The sequence below is a fragment of the Strix uralensis genome, chromosome 7 (genome assembly GCF_047716275.1).
Source record: "Strix uralensis isolate ZFMK-TIS-50842 chromosome 7, bStrUra1, whole genome shotgun sequence".
Taxonomy (NCBI): Eukaryota; Metazoa; Chordata; class Aves; order Strigiformes; family Strigidae; genus Strix; species Strix uralensis.
Genome location: NC_133978.1, coordinates 37,737,636 through 37,754,168, shown reverse-complemented (window position 1 = coordinate 37,754,168; position 16,533 = coordinate 37,737,636). Strand labels below are relative to the sequence as shown.

Genomic DNA, 16,533 nt, shown 5'->3' with positions numbered 1-16,533 from the left:
AAAATCCCAGGCAGACGAGCATGCCTTGCAGCACAATGAACAGGGAGCCAGAAACACCCAGCACCTAAACCCAGCTTTCCCAGTGACTCACTGCACGACCTTGGGCAACACATAACGTCTTTTCTTTCCCTCCTCCCTCCATTTTTCATTTGAGGAAGCCTCAGGGCTCTGCTGGTTCCGTGTTTACTCAATAAAACAAATCTGCAAGCAGGCATTCTGCAAGTACACAGAAATAGGACTAAACATGCAAAACCCTAAGTGGCACATGACTCACTGTTTACAGCTAGCCAGAGAAGGAGCCATTAATTACTGTTAATATTTTAAGCCTTTCTCATCCCAAAGGGCTTCAGACATTTTTATATATGGATTTGACTCAAACCCTGGATAAACATAACTCCCACGAAATGAAGAGCTGCACACCACCAAAAGAAACAGCTCCATCCAACACTAAGACGCAGCTATCGTGGCATGAGAGATTAGGACAAGTATAGAAGAACAGCACCATCAGCCATGAGCCAGATATTTAACTGATGTACATTAGCATCGTAGCTCGAGTCAGGTAAAATAAGTGGAGCCTTGACAAATCAGCTCTGAAATTAGGAGAAGGGGCAGCATGTAACCACCACTGGGCACAGCCAGTGCTGTAGAGAAATAAAAACCACGAGGCAGACGGCCATAACCAGTAGGTGTTTCGGTTGGAACTTTTTCATCCATGAAATAAATGAATCTGTCTCTATGTTGGCACAGAAAGCAAGTAAATCCCTTCTCTGCTCTGTAATCCCCTTCGTTTGCAGAAGGAAGATCACAACTTTGCAGGAAGCAGTTTGCAGTTCAATAAACTGATGAAGATGAGACAAATATTCCGAATTCAATTTGTCTTAAGTAGTGACAGATTTCCTTCATGCATTTTATTTTTAGGTGGAAAAGAAACAGATGCTTGTATGGTATGCTAATTCAGCTGGAAGTAACTCTGGCAAAACATATAACTTCCCTGGGAACTGCATTTCTGTTCTCATTAATGAAACTAACTTTCAGAATATGTTATGGCAAAATAAAAACACAGGCCATAAGCATATAAAAATGTAGAGTATCATCTATAATCTAGAAACTGCTTGACAAAACGCCAAAGAAAATGAAAAACCCAAGCTGAATGCATTACAAGCCTCCAAAAGTATTTCATCTATAGTTAGAAAAACAAAACTGAGTCTCCCTATCTAAATATGGAGCCTGGGAAGCTTGCAGAAAAAAAAGAAAAAAGGATGAAGCGTTGTTTTGCTATGTCACCAGGATTTCAATTACCTGGCAAGATATGGCTGTTCTCCCTTAAGATAAAATAAAATCAATATAAAATCTAAAATAAAATATATTTTAAAAGTATAAAAATGAAAAAATAAACAATAAAATAAATTTTAAAAATTAAAAATTAAAAAATAAAATAAAAAAAATAAAATAAAATAATACCCTGGTGCTGGCAGACCCACCCCGGAGGTGTGTGAGCATTTTGCTGTGTGGGGAGCTGGACCAGTGCATCATCCTCACAGCGAGGGCTTCTAGCAGCTATGGAAGGAAACAGCTGCTGCCTAAACTGATGAGTACACAGGAGTTAACATCCAAACTATCTCATTTCTATGGATCCTGAAGACTTCTGGAAGCAATATGTGGTCTTCCTCAGGCTCTCAAGAGGAAGCAACGTAATATCCAGCAACAGATTTCAAAGTAAAATAGCATTTTAGAAAAGCCGCTTACATCTGGTATTCAAGTAGTTTGGTTTTTCAAAATGTGGGCTATTAAAATATTGATACATAAACAGGAAAGTTTGCTTTCCTGCTTCCTCCAGTTTGTACACACAGGGGAAAAAAAGCAAATCCCCTCTAACCACAAAGATACAGACGCTGCATTGCCTCACAAAACCACCAAAGGAATGAGGGCAGAAGGCCCTGTTGATTTAAAAGTGTCAAACTAAGTGGTTATTAGTAAGATGCAGGAAAAACTGTAAGCAACAGGGTTGAAATACCACCGCAAATTAAAGATTGGTCACAAACCCACTCTGCTGTACCATGTAGATGCCAAAACCTGCCTGGGATACCAAAGCCAGTAACTGGTCACACTGAGGAACAGAAAACTTCAGACCCTGGCATGTTTTTCATGACATAGGTGCTATTTCAGAGTCAGTGGCAAGTGTCTCACAGCTGGTTTTTAAGTGTGTAGGAAGAAGATACACCTCAAAATAAAGCCATTCACCGTGCTCCCCTCTTTTGTACTCATTGCCAAATCCTAGACACCTGCCACAAAGATCATTTCTGTGGGCAGAGTCCAATTTCCAGAGGTGAAAGGGGTCTCCAGGCAAAAGCCACCTCCACTTTCCACTACTTTTGGCTTCCAGCTTTGATTTGGGTCAGGGCACAGGGCTCTTTTATAACTCTGCTCGCAACTAAACTTGACATTGTCCATTAAACCACCCTAAAATTTTCTTTCCTCCTCCTGGTGTTTACAGTTTTCAGCCGCTGTATCATACATTCTTGTTTAACAAGGTAGTTATTTGTCTTGAGATGAATTTCATTATTAAGTTCTGCCAGCATCTGGAGTGTTGTGTAATATTTTTGATGGGTTTCATGCTCACTGCAGTATCACACGTGCCACACAGGATGGATTATTTCACCAGCCTCCGCCTGTGCTGCCAAAGTCCAAATTTTTCTAGGAAAGTTTTATAAATTTTGCATGTTCATATCCAAATTGTTTGCAACTGTGCTGTTTCTTTCTAGTATTGCTGTCTCCTCAGAGCTGTCTGCATTTGGAAGGATAGTTGTATTGCATTCACGTTTACCACACTTGACTCCAATCTTACTTCCTACTTTCAACACTTCAGCAAACTGCTGTGTGTCACTGTGGACACAAGAAAAACAGTTGCTCTCCTTTACAGGCCGATAAAATTAAGCATATTTTAGGATTAGACGAACAACTCCAAGATTTCTGTTCTTCATTGACTGCAGTATGATTTTCCATGGAGAAGAATTTAATCAGGGAAATGGTTCATCCTTACTGGTGCCCAGATTTTACCACTCTCTTTCATTTCCTATTGCACTCAGCAAAGCCAAATTAGTTCTAGCAAGGTCTTTGGCCAGATATTCACAGCTTAAAGAAAAACAGCATGCAGGCTGCTGCTAAAATCTTGACAGTTTTCGGAATATCAGCTGACAGCCTAAACTCATACTTCAAGGTCAGCTCTGTTCCTCCCACAGAGGCATTCTTCACCCTTCAGATCCTGCCTTAACATGCCACAGAAAAACAGAAGAAAAAAAAAATTTTTGCATCTTTGATGTCACCTTCAAATAATTTATTCAAAAGGAAGAACTTCACCTCTTACTTCAGAAAAATTCTTAGGGATGGTTTTCATGCCATATCCAGATTTTTAAAGGGTTATTTGTTCCATCACACTGACTTCTTTAGTCATCAAATACATTTCAATTCAACAACTTACTACCTTTGTGATTTTAAAAAGCCTTTTATGAATCTGGATGATTGCAAGGCATTTCAGTACAAAAAGGAAAGCTCAAATACTGAACTTGAATCGATATGTAAAAATGTCACAGGAAAGTTCAGTCTGAAAATCAACTTCTCAGCTGACCGTGTTTCCATTTTAACTTTTTGTGAACACTTGCAATTTTGTGTTTCTAATTCTCCAAGTGCAAAGTATCATCTGTCCTGCAAACAGAGGTGCTTCAGGCTTCATCTTGCATTGCGATTTTCCAGTGCCCTGTCACTAGAGCTAGCTGGAAAACTAGTCTCCCATCCCAGAAAAAACAACAAGAGATAAAAGAAGTTTTCCCCAAGACTTCCCAAAATTATCCTAAAATGCAACAGGCAAGGGCCAAGGGGGTATAACATAACAAGGTACTGGGTTGTACAACTGATAGAATGCTTACCAGGGGTATGTCAGACCCAAGTTTATATCCATATTCTACCTAATTTAGAGCAGAAACATGAAATTTGATGTCCTGCTACCCAGATGGATGTGCTAAGTTAACAATACCTGAGGAAGACAGCGGGAGCCTGCTCACCTCCTTCTGCAAGAGCTCAGCCTCCAGGCACTGAGATACTTCCCAAAATTTTATTAAAACCAACCCTTTTTCTCATAGCCACCTGAATATTAATGGAACAATCCCTCCCCTCTCCACCTCCAAAAAAAGAAGTATGTAGCTGTTTGGCTCTAAATAGTTCTAAGACAGAAAAAGCTTCCTGCCTTAAAGAATTTGCAAATATATATAAATGAATTAGGTTGCAATGCTGATGTGCCATTTGCAAAACAGGGTCACAACTATGTTCAAAAATTAAACTGATGGAAGAAGATGACTATCCTTTAATTATACAGCAGTAATTTTTAAAAAAGAAGAGTCTCTGCCATCTTGCAAGTCATAACTAGAATCACCAGTTCCAGTCCTGTTTAGCAGTGGTTTCCACTACAGGCAACTCATCTGGCTGTGGTTCTCTTTTTTCCAAGCTGCTTCCAGTCTTCCAGGTTCTCCCTTCCCGCAAGCAGCTTAAGCAGGGAAATTTTGGAGCCATTTCTTTAGGGTATCAAATAACAAAAACCTCTATGTCTGCCTGCTTCTTAAGTCCTCAAAACGATCTGTCACATCAGTTCAATGTTTCCTCTCTTTGACTCACCAGCTTCTCTCTTCTCTGAAGCTCACCTTCCCATTGCTTGAAGTCCTCCCCTTCTTGCCACCGTTTTCTGGTCTACTTTCCCCACCATGTTGTGCTTCCAATTTTAAATCACTTTTCCACTGCCCTTCACACCCTGCCATATCCTACTCAGCCTAATGCAGCCAGTTCTCATCCTGGGGATCTTTCCCTTTGCTTTGTTACTGCAGATCTGCTTTTGCTTATTTTAATACAAAAATGAGAAAATAAGTCATTGGTAAATGTATAAATAGGTTACTTCAGGAAAACAGAGGAAAAAACAAAACGGCAAAAAAAATTCTTGGTATTGTTATGGTTTTCTGCCATGTTGCTGTTAAGAAGCTTTTAAATAAGAAAAAAAGAGCGAGCTTTTAAATGACAAAGGTCGCAAGGGAGCAGCAGGAGCACTTCATAACTTGGGTCATCCAAGACGTCTGATTTAGTCATGAATTCTGGCACAAACACTTTTGACCTCACTGGGGAATAGGTCTGAAGTAAAACAACACTGCAAGATCTACACATTTTTGAGTCATGTGTTTCAAATGAAACGTTCTTGCCCGTTAAATTTGGAGGTCATTAACAGTCCAAACCAGGGAAACCAATATGAGCAGCACCCCAAGCAATCACACGCATCTAATTGCATCTACGTTACACACTATTTCGACACAATATTCCACTTGTGCTATGCTGCTGACGTGCAGAACCGCATGGCAGCTTTCCTCCTGTTTCAAGAGGCAGAATAATGCTGACAGACGTATGTTTGATATGGAGGAAGACTATGGATGGGAAGTTGCATTCCCATTTGTTCAGAAAACCACTTGCACTGCAAGAGCACCTTTCCAAGCTGGCTTTAATTTGCACATTCAAGATGCTTCCTAAAATATATTCCATTTTAGTATCCACATCAGCGTGGTACAGCCCTTCAGAGGGACAAATGCATCCTCTAAAAGCAATTTGTGACTTCAGTACAGGCACACAAGAAAGACTAATACATCCCTCTACCAGCAACATGGGAACACCCCCATTTCTTCTCAGAGGGAGAGTTATATTAGTCAATGTGTGTGTAAACCAGCCAGCAAACCATGTTGTTGTTTTTCATTTTGAGGATGCATACAGAAGTGCTACGTACTCGCTGGCACTACACTGAGAGGTGATAAACTTAACCACTACCAACCACAAACTTGGCTTTTAAAAATGTGTATCCACCCAGCTCAAATATTCTCTGTAACTCAGACCACTAAACGACTAGCCTTTCCTTCAAACATGAGAATTAGCAATAGCTTTTGGAAAGGAGGATACTAAATTAAGAGGAATAAAATGTGTCTTGCTTTCACAACCCACCTGAGAATCTATTTTAATTAGTGCAATGTCAGCTTTTTCATCAACATCTTTAATTTTAGCTTCGTATGTTTCACCGTTCTTCAGCTCCACCTTCACCCGGTTTTTGTTGGTGACGACATGGGCGTTTGTCACTATCAGTCCGTCTTCTGAGACAATGAACCCTGAACCACTGGCAACAGGAATCTCCCTCTTCGAATAAGGAAGTCTAAAAGACATGGGAAATAAACATTTATCACTGCAAAAAGTTGAAAGATCACAAATCACTCCAAATAACACACAGCCAAGAAGAGTCTGATGGGTTTTAATGCTTTAGGATATCTGCTGTTACTTACTATCATTAACAAGATAAGACACATGCATTAGTTCAACTTTTTTTTTCCCCAAGACTATTAAATTCCCTTTAATTCTTAAGCATGACAAATATTTATCATCTCAACAACCTCTTTGCCATTACATAGCATCAATCAACATTTCTGGCACACTGGCAGCTGTTTTCAAGAATACAAAAATCAAAACTGGGCATCTTGTTTACTTGCGAAATAATTCAATGTGAACCACAGCAGGAGCGATCTTCTCCACCACATCTGCAATAAAGTTGTATTTGTGCCGCAGGCTATTAGGATGTTCTTGGCCTGAAATAGAAACACAAAACATGTCATGAGTCCTTCAAGTGACAGGGGAAGGGTCATTGCAAAACACCTGAATTAAAAAAAGCTCCATGTGGATAACTTTCCCCTCCTTAAAAGTCATCTGCAGCATAACCCTTGCCCCCAGATTTCCCTTTAGCCTCTTTGCACAGAAGAGGCAGCACACTTTATCATCGGGACAAACGGATCCATGAAACCTTCTTGTTTCAAGCACACGTAATCGGGTCATGGGGCAGCAGACCCGCTGCTCCAGCGTGGCTGTAGCCGCAGCCCCCAGTTCAGCACACCCCGCTGCTGGTGGCCCCAGGGATGAGGCACTGGAGGACCAGGGGGTTTAGTCCCTGTCTGCACTGCCCCGCTCTTTCCTTCGTGAAAGGCGTCTTGAATTTAGCTGCCTCCGCTACTGCTCTCACCTCTTTTCTTTTCTGGATGGTCTATTTAGCTTGTAGGGTTCTTCTCAGATTAAACAAACGGGCTCTGTTCCTCTGCCAAAATACGCCTGCTTGGTGATTTTTGAAGTCTCATGCTGCTGCATTTGTAAAATGCCGAGGACAACAAGGTCCTAACCCCGGTGCGAGCCTACAGCAGCTGCTGTGAACCTTCAGCTGGGGTACGAGGTTTGTGCTGCCTCTCCCACCAGTGTCCCCACACAGCTCCAACCACCAGCCTCTGCCTGGCACCGAAACGTGGAGGCATGTAACATATGCTCTACACAACCACACTCAAGGCATCCTTCCCACTGCGCTCGCCCGCCGTCCATCAGCTCCACGGAGGAGTGGATCCCATGGACTCCGGAGTTACTGAACCACCCTCAAGGCTATAAAATAGATACGCACACGAAAAACAATGGGACCCCAAAGCTCTGCATTCCTGGGCAGTGCTGTAACACAAAAGCTCATGGTCACTGAGTATTCAAGAGGTCAGTGGGATTTTCAAAAGCAACTGGATACCAAACTCCTATTGTAGACATCAGAAAACCTGTCTGCACCATCAGATGTCTAAGAATTTCTGGAAAAAACTCACAACTCTGACACAGCTTTCCCTTCTCAAGTAGTTCAGGGGCAAAACTTTTTTTTTCAAATTGAGAGCAACTAAGCAGTTGGAAAACCCCAAAGAGTTACTTTGTATTTCCCTAGAGGCGAGAAACACCCTTTGTTTTCATTAGTCTTCCCGTTTTATCTGATGCATATTATTTTGCGTTATAAAGGCAGAAGCCAAATCCATGATTGACTTTCAGATGAGTATTAATGTGCTGTGCTGCTCCCATCCGTCCTTGCCATTTGGCTTCTAAATCCATCCGGAGATTAAAGCAGTAAGCAGCTTGTGGATGCTGTAAGTGCCTGTGATGGTGTAACAGGACGATTTATTTGCAGATCTGTAGGAGACACAGGACTGTCCTATAAAATCATCCCAGTATGGATACCTGAATGACCTTCACTATCGGAAAACCACACTGAAAAACCATGCAAATTTTTAAGTACACACTGGAGGCAAAAACCCAGGGCAGGAGATTCAGAGGAATGATTTGGGAACAAAACACTGCTGCTTTTAATACTAACCAGACATTGGTTTTATTCAGGGTGAACAAGGGGTTTCAGGTGACTTACCAATGCCAACTACCTTACACTGCCCTCATGAGAGGAGTAGATGCTCCACCCAAACACTATCTGATCACTCAAGAGCATGCTTTTTTCTCATTTATACCCTGTGAAACATCTCAAGGGCTTTTAAACGCAATCAGTCATGAACAGCAGCCACAGCAGTAACCACATAATCCACTCTGCGGTTTCAGACCACAGTTCAGCCGTTAATCTGCTTCATGAAGCAGGAATGTTGATCAGGAAACTTGTGTCCTCACCTACTGTTTTCTTCAAAAGTATTCTGTGTCTCATTTACACATAAACTGTTGTCCTTAAGACTTTTATGTCAGAAAGGCATAAAGGCTTGCTGATTGACAAACATCAATTTAAAAGGATTTATGTTCTCTATTAGAAATATTAGGTATCAAAGGAACCATATCATCGCTATAAAGCTGACAACTATAACAGGAGAGTTTTGAAAATCCAGTAGGAGAATGAGAACTGCCATTTGGAAGCATTCATTCGCATTAAATAGGAGCTTTGACAGATTATCAGATTGGATTAACGTGATGTTGGGATATAACGCCACAGGGCACTACTGTAGCCATCAATATGCTTTTTGATCACTGCTTATAAAATGATTTCATCTCAGTTACAATGCTGTAGACATTCAAAGGTCATGTCCTGCCCTTGAAAAAGAGAGCTCCCACAGATGAGGGAACTGCACAGGAAAACACACAGCTTTTTTTATGCCTTCAATCTTTTTTTTGCGTTTAGCTATTCAAGAAGAGAAAGGATGCCTAAGCTGTACATGGTGAGACTACTAACACTTCATCTCAGAGAGCTGCCTTCACTTTGAGTCGGAGGCTACAAATGCCCAGATTTCAGAACTGACAGTGTTTTCCATATAATCTGCCTCCTTGCATCGTCCCAAACTAAACCGCACAATTAAAAGGTCAAAATTTCATACTCTGAAAAAGTTAGATAATAAATACTGATCCATGGCATACTGACCTAAAAAGCTTACAACAACTTGCCACGCCTGCCTATTGCTTATGTATTAGGAATTCTTGCATTGTGTAACACAGTTTTGCAACAGCTCTTGAACGACTGCCAATTTAAATGGAAAACATACCTTTTTAAGCAAATAAACAGAAGTCAAAGTACCATTCAGATAAATTCATTGATAAATGCTAACAAAAAAAACCCCTATCACCGGATCTTTACCGTTATGTGACAACATAAAACCTGAAGGCTATAGTAAAAGTATTAACATGTTGAAAATTTCTTCTATCACTGAGGAAAAGTATCATGGGGGAAAAAAATCGAGACCAAAAATAGACACGTCTGCATGCATACCATTTGCCCATTATGTAAATACTTAATGCTCACCATCGCTAATTGCTCTTTGGGATTCCTGAGCAATGCATGAGAGCTGAAAGGAGCACTGATCTTTCTCACAAGCAACCACTACCATGTAAAATTTTATCTTAGATTTGAATCACCAGTAGGCACAGGCTACTACATAGAAGCCTAAATTGTCACAAACCCACCAATAATACAAACCTAATATGAGCAGATGCTCATTCCTCAGCCACCATAGGGTAGTTTCCAGCCTTCACCAGCCACTGCAGAAGACGGCAGGTGAAATTCAGAACTTCTCAGGAGATACTTTCCTCTTCTCTCTCTCACATGCAATTTCCAGCTGTACTGATAGTTCAGGGTCTTAGTAGAAAATAGTTTTAAGAATGGAATGGGTATCATGCAACATCCTCCAGGTTTTCAGGTTTAAAGAGACGGAGACTCTGCAGTGGTTTAATGGACTTTGCTTGATTATTAAGCAAGAAAAAAGCAGTAGCTTTGTTTTGATTGATGATATTGTTTTGACTATGTAATCCCCACTGCCTGTGTATTCTACCCACATCTAACCACAAAGTCCATCCTGACTAACAGGTACCCCACAAGCAGGTGGCCAGCTCTTTAATTCCATGCTTAAATTGGTCCCCAAAATGTAGTTTTCTCAGTTCAAAACTACTTTCTTTGCTGTAACCAGTGTTGAATTCACGAGAATTGTTTCCCCAATCTTCTGGCCTTTTTCTTTTTTCTTTAAACCACACCCTTCTGGAGTTTTGTTCTTAGTAGAGTCATTTCATTATTTTTTTGGTTTTGGGGTTGGAGCTTTTTGGGGGTTTTTTTTTAGTTTTGTCGTGGGGTTTTTTTTAATCATTGAGAGGTGGGCTTGAATAAAGCTCTAGTTCCTAAATACCTTCAGGCTTTGATGTTCAGATCTTTGCAGACTGTTCCTCTTTCTATTTATATGCTGTGATTATTGTGTTTTGTAATGTTTTTATTGAACTACTGCACAATGCCCTGAATGCCCATGAGCATGGTGAAGAAACCTTTATTAATGACATTATAAAGATGATTGTTGTGAATTCATTTAATGATCAAAAACTGACTTAAAAAACATAAACAGGTTACAGCTTGAAAAATACCCAAGGCAACTAATTCTTCAAGGACTTCAAAGGTGTGCTGGCTGTCCGCCCTCAAATGAAAAGGAAAATCTCTGCCAACTGACATTAATAGGGTTAATATCAGTAAACAAACTGCTAGGAGGCAAGACAGAATACTAAGCCATGGAAAAAAAGCACACCAGGCTGTAAACAACTGAAATAATTTGGTTTCATAAAGATGAGCCAAAAAGCATATTAAGATCTAGGTTCTGATTAGGTCCTTGCTCAAAGTGGCATTGATGCTTTAATGCTTACAAGTCATACATGCTGCTTTTGGTAATATTTTGAGCTAAACTGTAAAGATGCTTTGGAGATAGAAATCTCATAAAAGTAACCTCTCCCCTTCAGTTGTGAGAACTGCTGTGCTGGAAGATCTTGTGAGAACTGCTGGTCTGGAAGATCTTCTCTCAACATAGGTCCACCTCTCATGAGAACAGATCTTCACACAAAGCTTTAGGCACATCGCAGTCAGAAATGGATCTTTTCTCCACCCAGTTTTCATGTGTTTCCCCCCCTTTCAAACAAGGGGGGCTCTGCTCTCACCCAGCAGCACCAGCTCAGCTCACTGCCTGCTCTCCCCTGCTTCCCGACTGCATCCAGCGCAGCCAACCTGTCCTAATGCACCCCCAACACTTCCCTGTCTGCTTTCCACCATCTGAAGTTAGAACCGAACACAATTATTTCATTCTATGGGACTTTTTTGTCTCAGATACAGGAAGGGGGGAAAAAAAAGGCACAGCCCAGCAAACACGAGCAAGCCCATGTCCAATGTCAAAAAGCTCAAGATTCAGCCTGAAATCAAGCCTTTAATTTCTTTAAAAACAGTAAGAAACTTCCATTCCCATTAAGATTCAGAAAAACCCAACTTCCCATGAAACAGTAATCATCCAAGACAACTGCAACTATCAGTATTTGTAATTTTATAACTGCTCATATTTAAAAGGCTGCTCATATGCAAATTGCAGGGAGGGTGGAGCACCATCTCCAGGTTCATCATTGAAGATGCTTCATATCGGAAAAGTGCAACGCCCCTGTCCTTCCAGGGGAACCAAATTAAAATATCCTTTGGGTTTGCTTTGTACTTGCACCTGAGCAGCAGCGTGCTCAGCTGGGAGGGCTGTTTCACCCCCGCCCCGTTCATCAGACCCAGTGTTACCACCTCAGCTAGTGAGGTCTCACGGTCTGCTAACATCAGGCTGGTGCCAGTGGAAGAAAATGGGGCTTGGATCCAGGGATCTATGGTTGATCTATCTTTTCCTGTTAACTCCATGATGATCAGAAGCGTGTCTATGAAATCCTTGCCCAGTAACACAGAGTATGAGCTGAGCCACTGCAACCTGCTGAAGTTCATGGGCTAACTAAATGTCTTAAGCTACCCAGGTTGTTGAAAAATAGATGATTACTTCCTCCTGTACTCACTGCTTACTTTATGTTATATTCAGATACACAATCCCAGGTGCATACACACACTGAGGGTCTGAAAGAACCGCTTAGGACTGTGTTTCTCTGAAGGATGAAACCAGAAGGGCTTAAGCACTCACGAAACCTCTGGGCTGGCAGAACCGGTGACTGCTAACACAAACCACAAGACTGTAAAGTTTTGCTTGGAGAGCTTCCACCCTCCCAAATAAAACTCCAACCGCTGGTGTTTGTACAAACTCCCATTCATGTCATATAGGGAAACGTTAAAACCTCTGACGCTACTATGGAAACAAAAACTCCAGCAAATGTGCTTAGCTCACACTGAAAATGGTGGTATCAGCAAGCTCCGCTGGAGAGACACAAGGAAAAATTGATGTATGGGAATCTGCTGCCATGTTTTTTTTTGAAATTACATAAAACTGCAAGCCTAAATATTCCACTTCCTATTCAAGGATAAATTGTGTAATACACCGAAAAAAGGATATTACGCAATGAAAACACTAAGAAAATAAGAAACAACATTGTACGTATCGTTGACAATTCGCTTAAGAACAACTTTCAGATCAGTGGAGGGAATTTTGAGAGGTCTAAACCACAGCACCTTGCTAATAAGGCTACTATTACCTCAGTTATTTTTTCCCCTGTATAATCCAAGGAGAAACTAAAAGACACTTCGCAGATTTCTGAGAATTATATCTGTATTAACTGTGACAGCCCTAAAAGCAAAAATATTTTCACAGCGCTAAATAATGGAGAGATTTCAAGTGTTTTACTCTAGCGAACAGTAAACTGCACAAATCTGGTATTCACTTAAAATACTTCCCACAGCAAGAACCACTGCAAGATTAAAGTGAGGATTTAAGCAAAATCACTTTTTGGCATGAATGCAAACTTGCAAAGGGAAAATAAAGTCCATTTTCATCATCATAATATTTAGATGATCAGTTCTTTCTTGGTAACCTTTAACAAGGACTCTGTCACATGCACCAGAGATCTTGCAAGTAACAGGCTGAAAGCTGTATTTTCCCTGCTAATCCAAAATCCTGAAACCATTAATTTTAATCACTGATTTTAAACAAACCAAAAACAAAGCTGCCAAGCTAAACAAAATAGGGAATCTATACAAAATTTGTAGAACAAAACTGCTCTCAAATTAATAACACAAAAACCAGTTTTCAGACCAGTGTCTGGTCACTCATATAACACTGCACGTTTGAGTACACAATTGAAGGTAAATTGCACGTTTTAATTGATATTCCCAAGAACAAAAGCTGACTTTATTGCTTTTCATGGAAAAGGGTGTGAAAGAGTAGACAAAGCCCACCAAGCAACAGGATGTTCCTGCTGGTGGTGCAGAGGCTGCTGCGATGCACTGGATAGCTCAGTCTCTGCGTGCACCCTACTCCCAGCTACTGGACACAAATTAACGTTTACTCTGACCAGAGATTAAGAAGGCAAGTTATTAAAATGTAAATGTATGAATAAGTAAGAGCAGATATTGGTAACACATGAATGACCAGGCTACACGAAGAGAACACCACATAGAGAGCTCTTCTGCATTTATAAAACAAGAAAACAGAAAAAAATAAAAGTATTTGAAGATAATTAAATTGTGAAGTACAGAGTCTTCCGAGAACTTTGGTCCAACCTCTCTGGTCCAGCTTCTCTCTTTGTATGAAACAGATCTCTTTGGCATCCAGTCCCAATGTAATTCAGAACTTTCTTGCCACTGAAAACAGTCAATGGGCAATGTCCTTGGGCAATGTGCCTACAGCTTTCTTGCAGCAGGTTTCTATAACTTCAGACACAAAACTTAAAATTTTAGCCGAACAGGAACTGTTCCTACCACTTGTCTACAAGGCAGAATAAGCAGCAAATGAACCGGATACTTCTATTGCAACTCAACTACTGAATTTCTAGATAGATGTCAAATGGTTGGAATGTTGTGCAAAAGGAGGAACACCCAGGATGTGCATCTTGGTTTAAGCCATGTTACTCAGTCACTACACAACTTGTGAAAAGTAATTTGAATCCTCGGTGTCTTAGATTTATCTTTAAAATGGGCATAACCCCCATTTCATCTCACGGGAATCTCAACTCTGAGAGAGTTGGGGGTGTTCAGCCTGGAGAAGAGAAGGCTCTGGGGAGACCTTAGAGCGGCCTCCCAGGACTTAAAGGGGCTACAGGAAAGGGGGGAGGGACTCTTGATCAGGGGTGTAGGGATAGCATGAGGGGTCATGGTTTTAAACTAACAGAGGGCAGATTTAGATTAAAGAATAAACTCTTCCGAGTGAGGGTGGTGAGTCCCTGGCACAGGTTGCCCAGAGAAGCTGTGGCTGCCCCCTCCCTGGAAGGGTTCAAGGCCAGGTTGGACGGGGCTTTGGGCAACCTGGGCTAGTGGAAGGTGTCCCTGCCTGTGGCAGGGGGATGGGACTAGATGGGCCTTAAGGTCCCTTCCAACCCAAACCATTCTATGATTCTATGAATAGTCTTGGGCTTTAGCAACCCTTGTAGAACCTCACAGGGAGAAAAAACGTATATAAAAAACTCTCAGAAATGCCAGAAATTCTTCTATAAGCCAAGTGCACTGGCTGTCCCTGCAAAAAGTCAGTCTCACAATTATAGTAGTAGTGAGCAAAAGCAATAGACTTTCAAGCTGATGAGGCTGAGCAGGGAGGGCAGGCATCCAGAGCGGAGCAACAGCTCCATCTAACACAACAGGAAACTCCAATTCCTTCTGTAAACACCAGCGGTGAGGTGGGAGGAAACCCAACTTCTGCATAAACAGCCAGGCTGGAGCCCCGGGCCGGCGGAACGCAGCCCTGCGAGGAGGAACACGCTGTTCCCGGCGCAGCATTGCCATATTAATACAATGCCGAGCCTGGGCTCATCAGAGATGACAAATTAATTGCAACTCAGCAGCCCGCTGGCAAAGATTCACAGCTCCGGGTGGCCATGCCAGCAGCGCTCCCCGCGCTTGCAATGCCCTGCACGGGTGCACTGGCCTGTCCGGGGATGAGGAGGGAAGGCAAGGTGCAGGCAGATGCTCAGACATGCAAAAAAAAATGGTGAAGAGCAATTCAGGACAAGGGCAAAGAGTGCTGAGCTCGAAAACATCATTAACAGCAGTCCTGTCTGAACTGGAAACATTAAGAAGTGTAAGGCAGGTAGTTATGGAAAAGAGTCTGCCTGATTTCCTGCAGACAGATGAAAAGAATATTTCAGTCAACAGGTTAAAGCAGACATGGTATTCTCTTCTCTGCAGAAGGCTGAAAATATAACAGATGAGTCAGGAATAATTTCTCCTCTCCTTTTTCCAGCTCCACTCAGTTTACGTCCCTTCCAACTCAGGTCATCACCCTACTCTACCTCCCAGCTCCACTCATCACAGTCAGAGAATCAGCTAAACAACCTCAAAACGCCTATTAAGTAACAACGATGTGGTAATTCCTATATCCTATGTGTAACCAGCAGCTGTCCAATCTTGAAAATTCCTCTTAACATTATGAAACCATTAAGGTCTCATTTTAAGTATGTGCGAAACTTTCCCACTACATCTTTAGAAGAAATCCCTGCTTAAGAGAGACTTAGTTTCAACTTCCAGGAACCCTGGTATGAAGACACAAGGGAATAGAAGTAAGTTCTTGTTTTCATGCTTTTTAAACATTTTTTTTCCTCTAACAAGAAACCTAAAAAAAGCATCTTAAGATGCAAGCCTAAAAAAAGCATCTTAAGAAGCAAGTCTAAAAAAAGCCTCCTAAGATGCTGCTTCTCTGCAGTGGGAGAAGGCACTGATTTCACCACGTGGCTGTGGCAGGATTCTTCTTACAGTGACACAGAGATGATACACAGAAAGATCAAATCTATAGAAGAAACCTCAAACCAGTAATAAAACACATCCCCCTCCTACTCTGGGGCTTCATAATTGTAAAACACATAAATCCAGCATAACTGTATTGCAAAAGCCACAATATCTACATATTGAACAAATCCCTCAGCCTCTGGCAGTATTTTCTACATGTGTCTTAAGAATCAACTCTAAGACCATCCAGATTTGGTTTAATGTAGACATCAGAAATCAAGGAGTGTTTGGAGTAATGCAGCCGGTATTTCTGCCATCTTACTTTAAGCATTACAGAAAGGAGGTGGCACTGCCACTGGCGAGACAGCCACTGTCACACAGCGCCCTGCTCCACTGCACGTGTAGGCTCTCCTGAAAGGTTAAAAGAAGACAGGTTTCTATTTCACACTCTCAAATATGCATATTTTTATGATATTTATAGTTCTAATTATTATATTCACTGCTCCCCTATCAACATTAAGTATTTACATAGTGGCTTTTTTATCTGC

The 16,533-nt window shown here is 41.4% G+C and overlaps 1 protein-coding gene across 1 annotated transcript in view; it reads right to left on the bottom strand.

Annotated features, from left to right (window-relative positions):
• HTRA1 (HtrA serine peptidase 1) overlaps positions 1-16,533 on the bottom strand; it is a 34,485-nt gene that overhangs the window by 10,605 nt on the left and 7,347 nt on the right. The window contains exons 2-3 of the mRNA XM_074875470.1: positions 6,554-6,653; positions 6,022-6,226 (exon numbers count right to left, since the gene is read on the bottom strand). Coding sequence (XP_074731571.1) covers positions 6,022-6,226; positions 6,554-6,653 — 305 coding nt within the window. The remainder of the gene's footprint in view (positions 1-6,021; positions 6,227-6,553; positions 6,654-16,533) is intronic.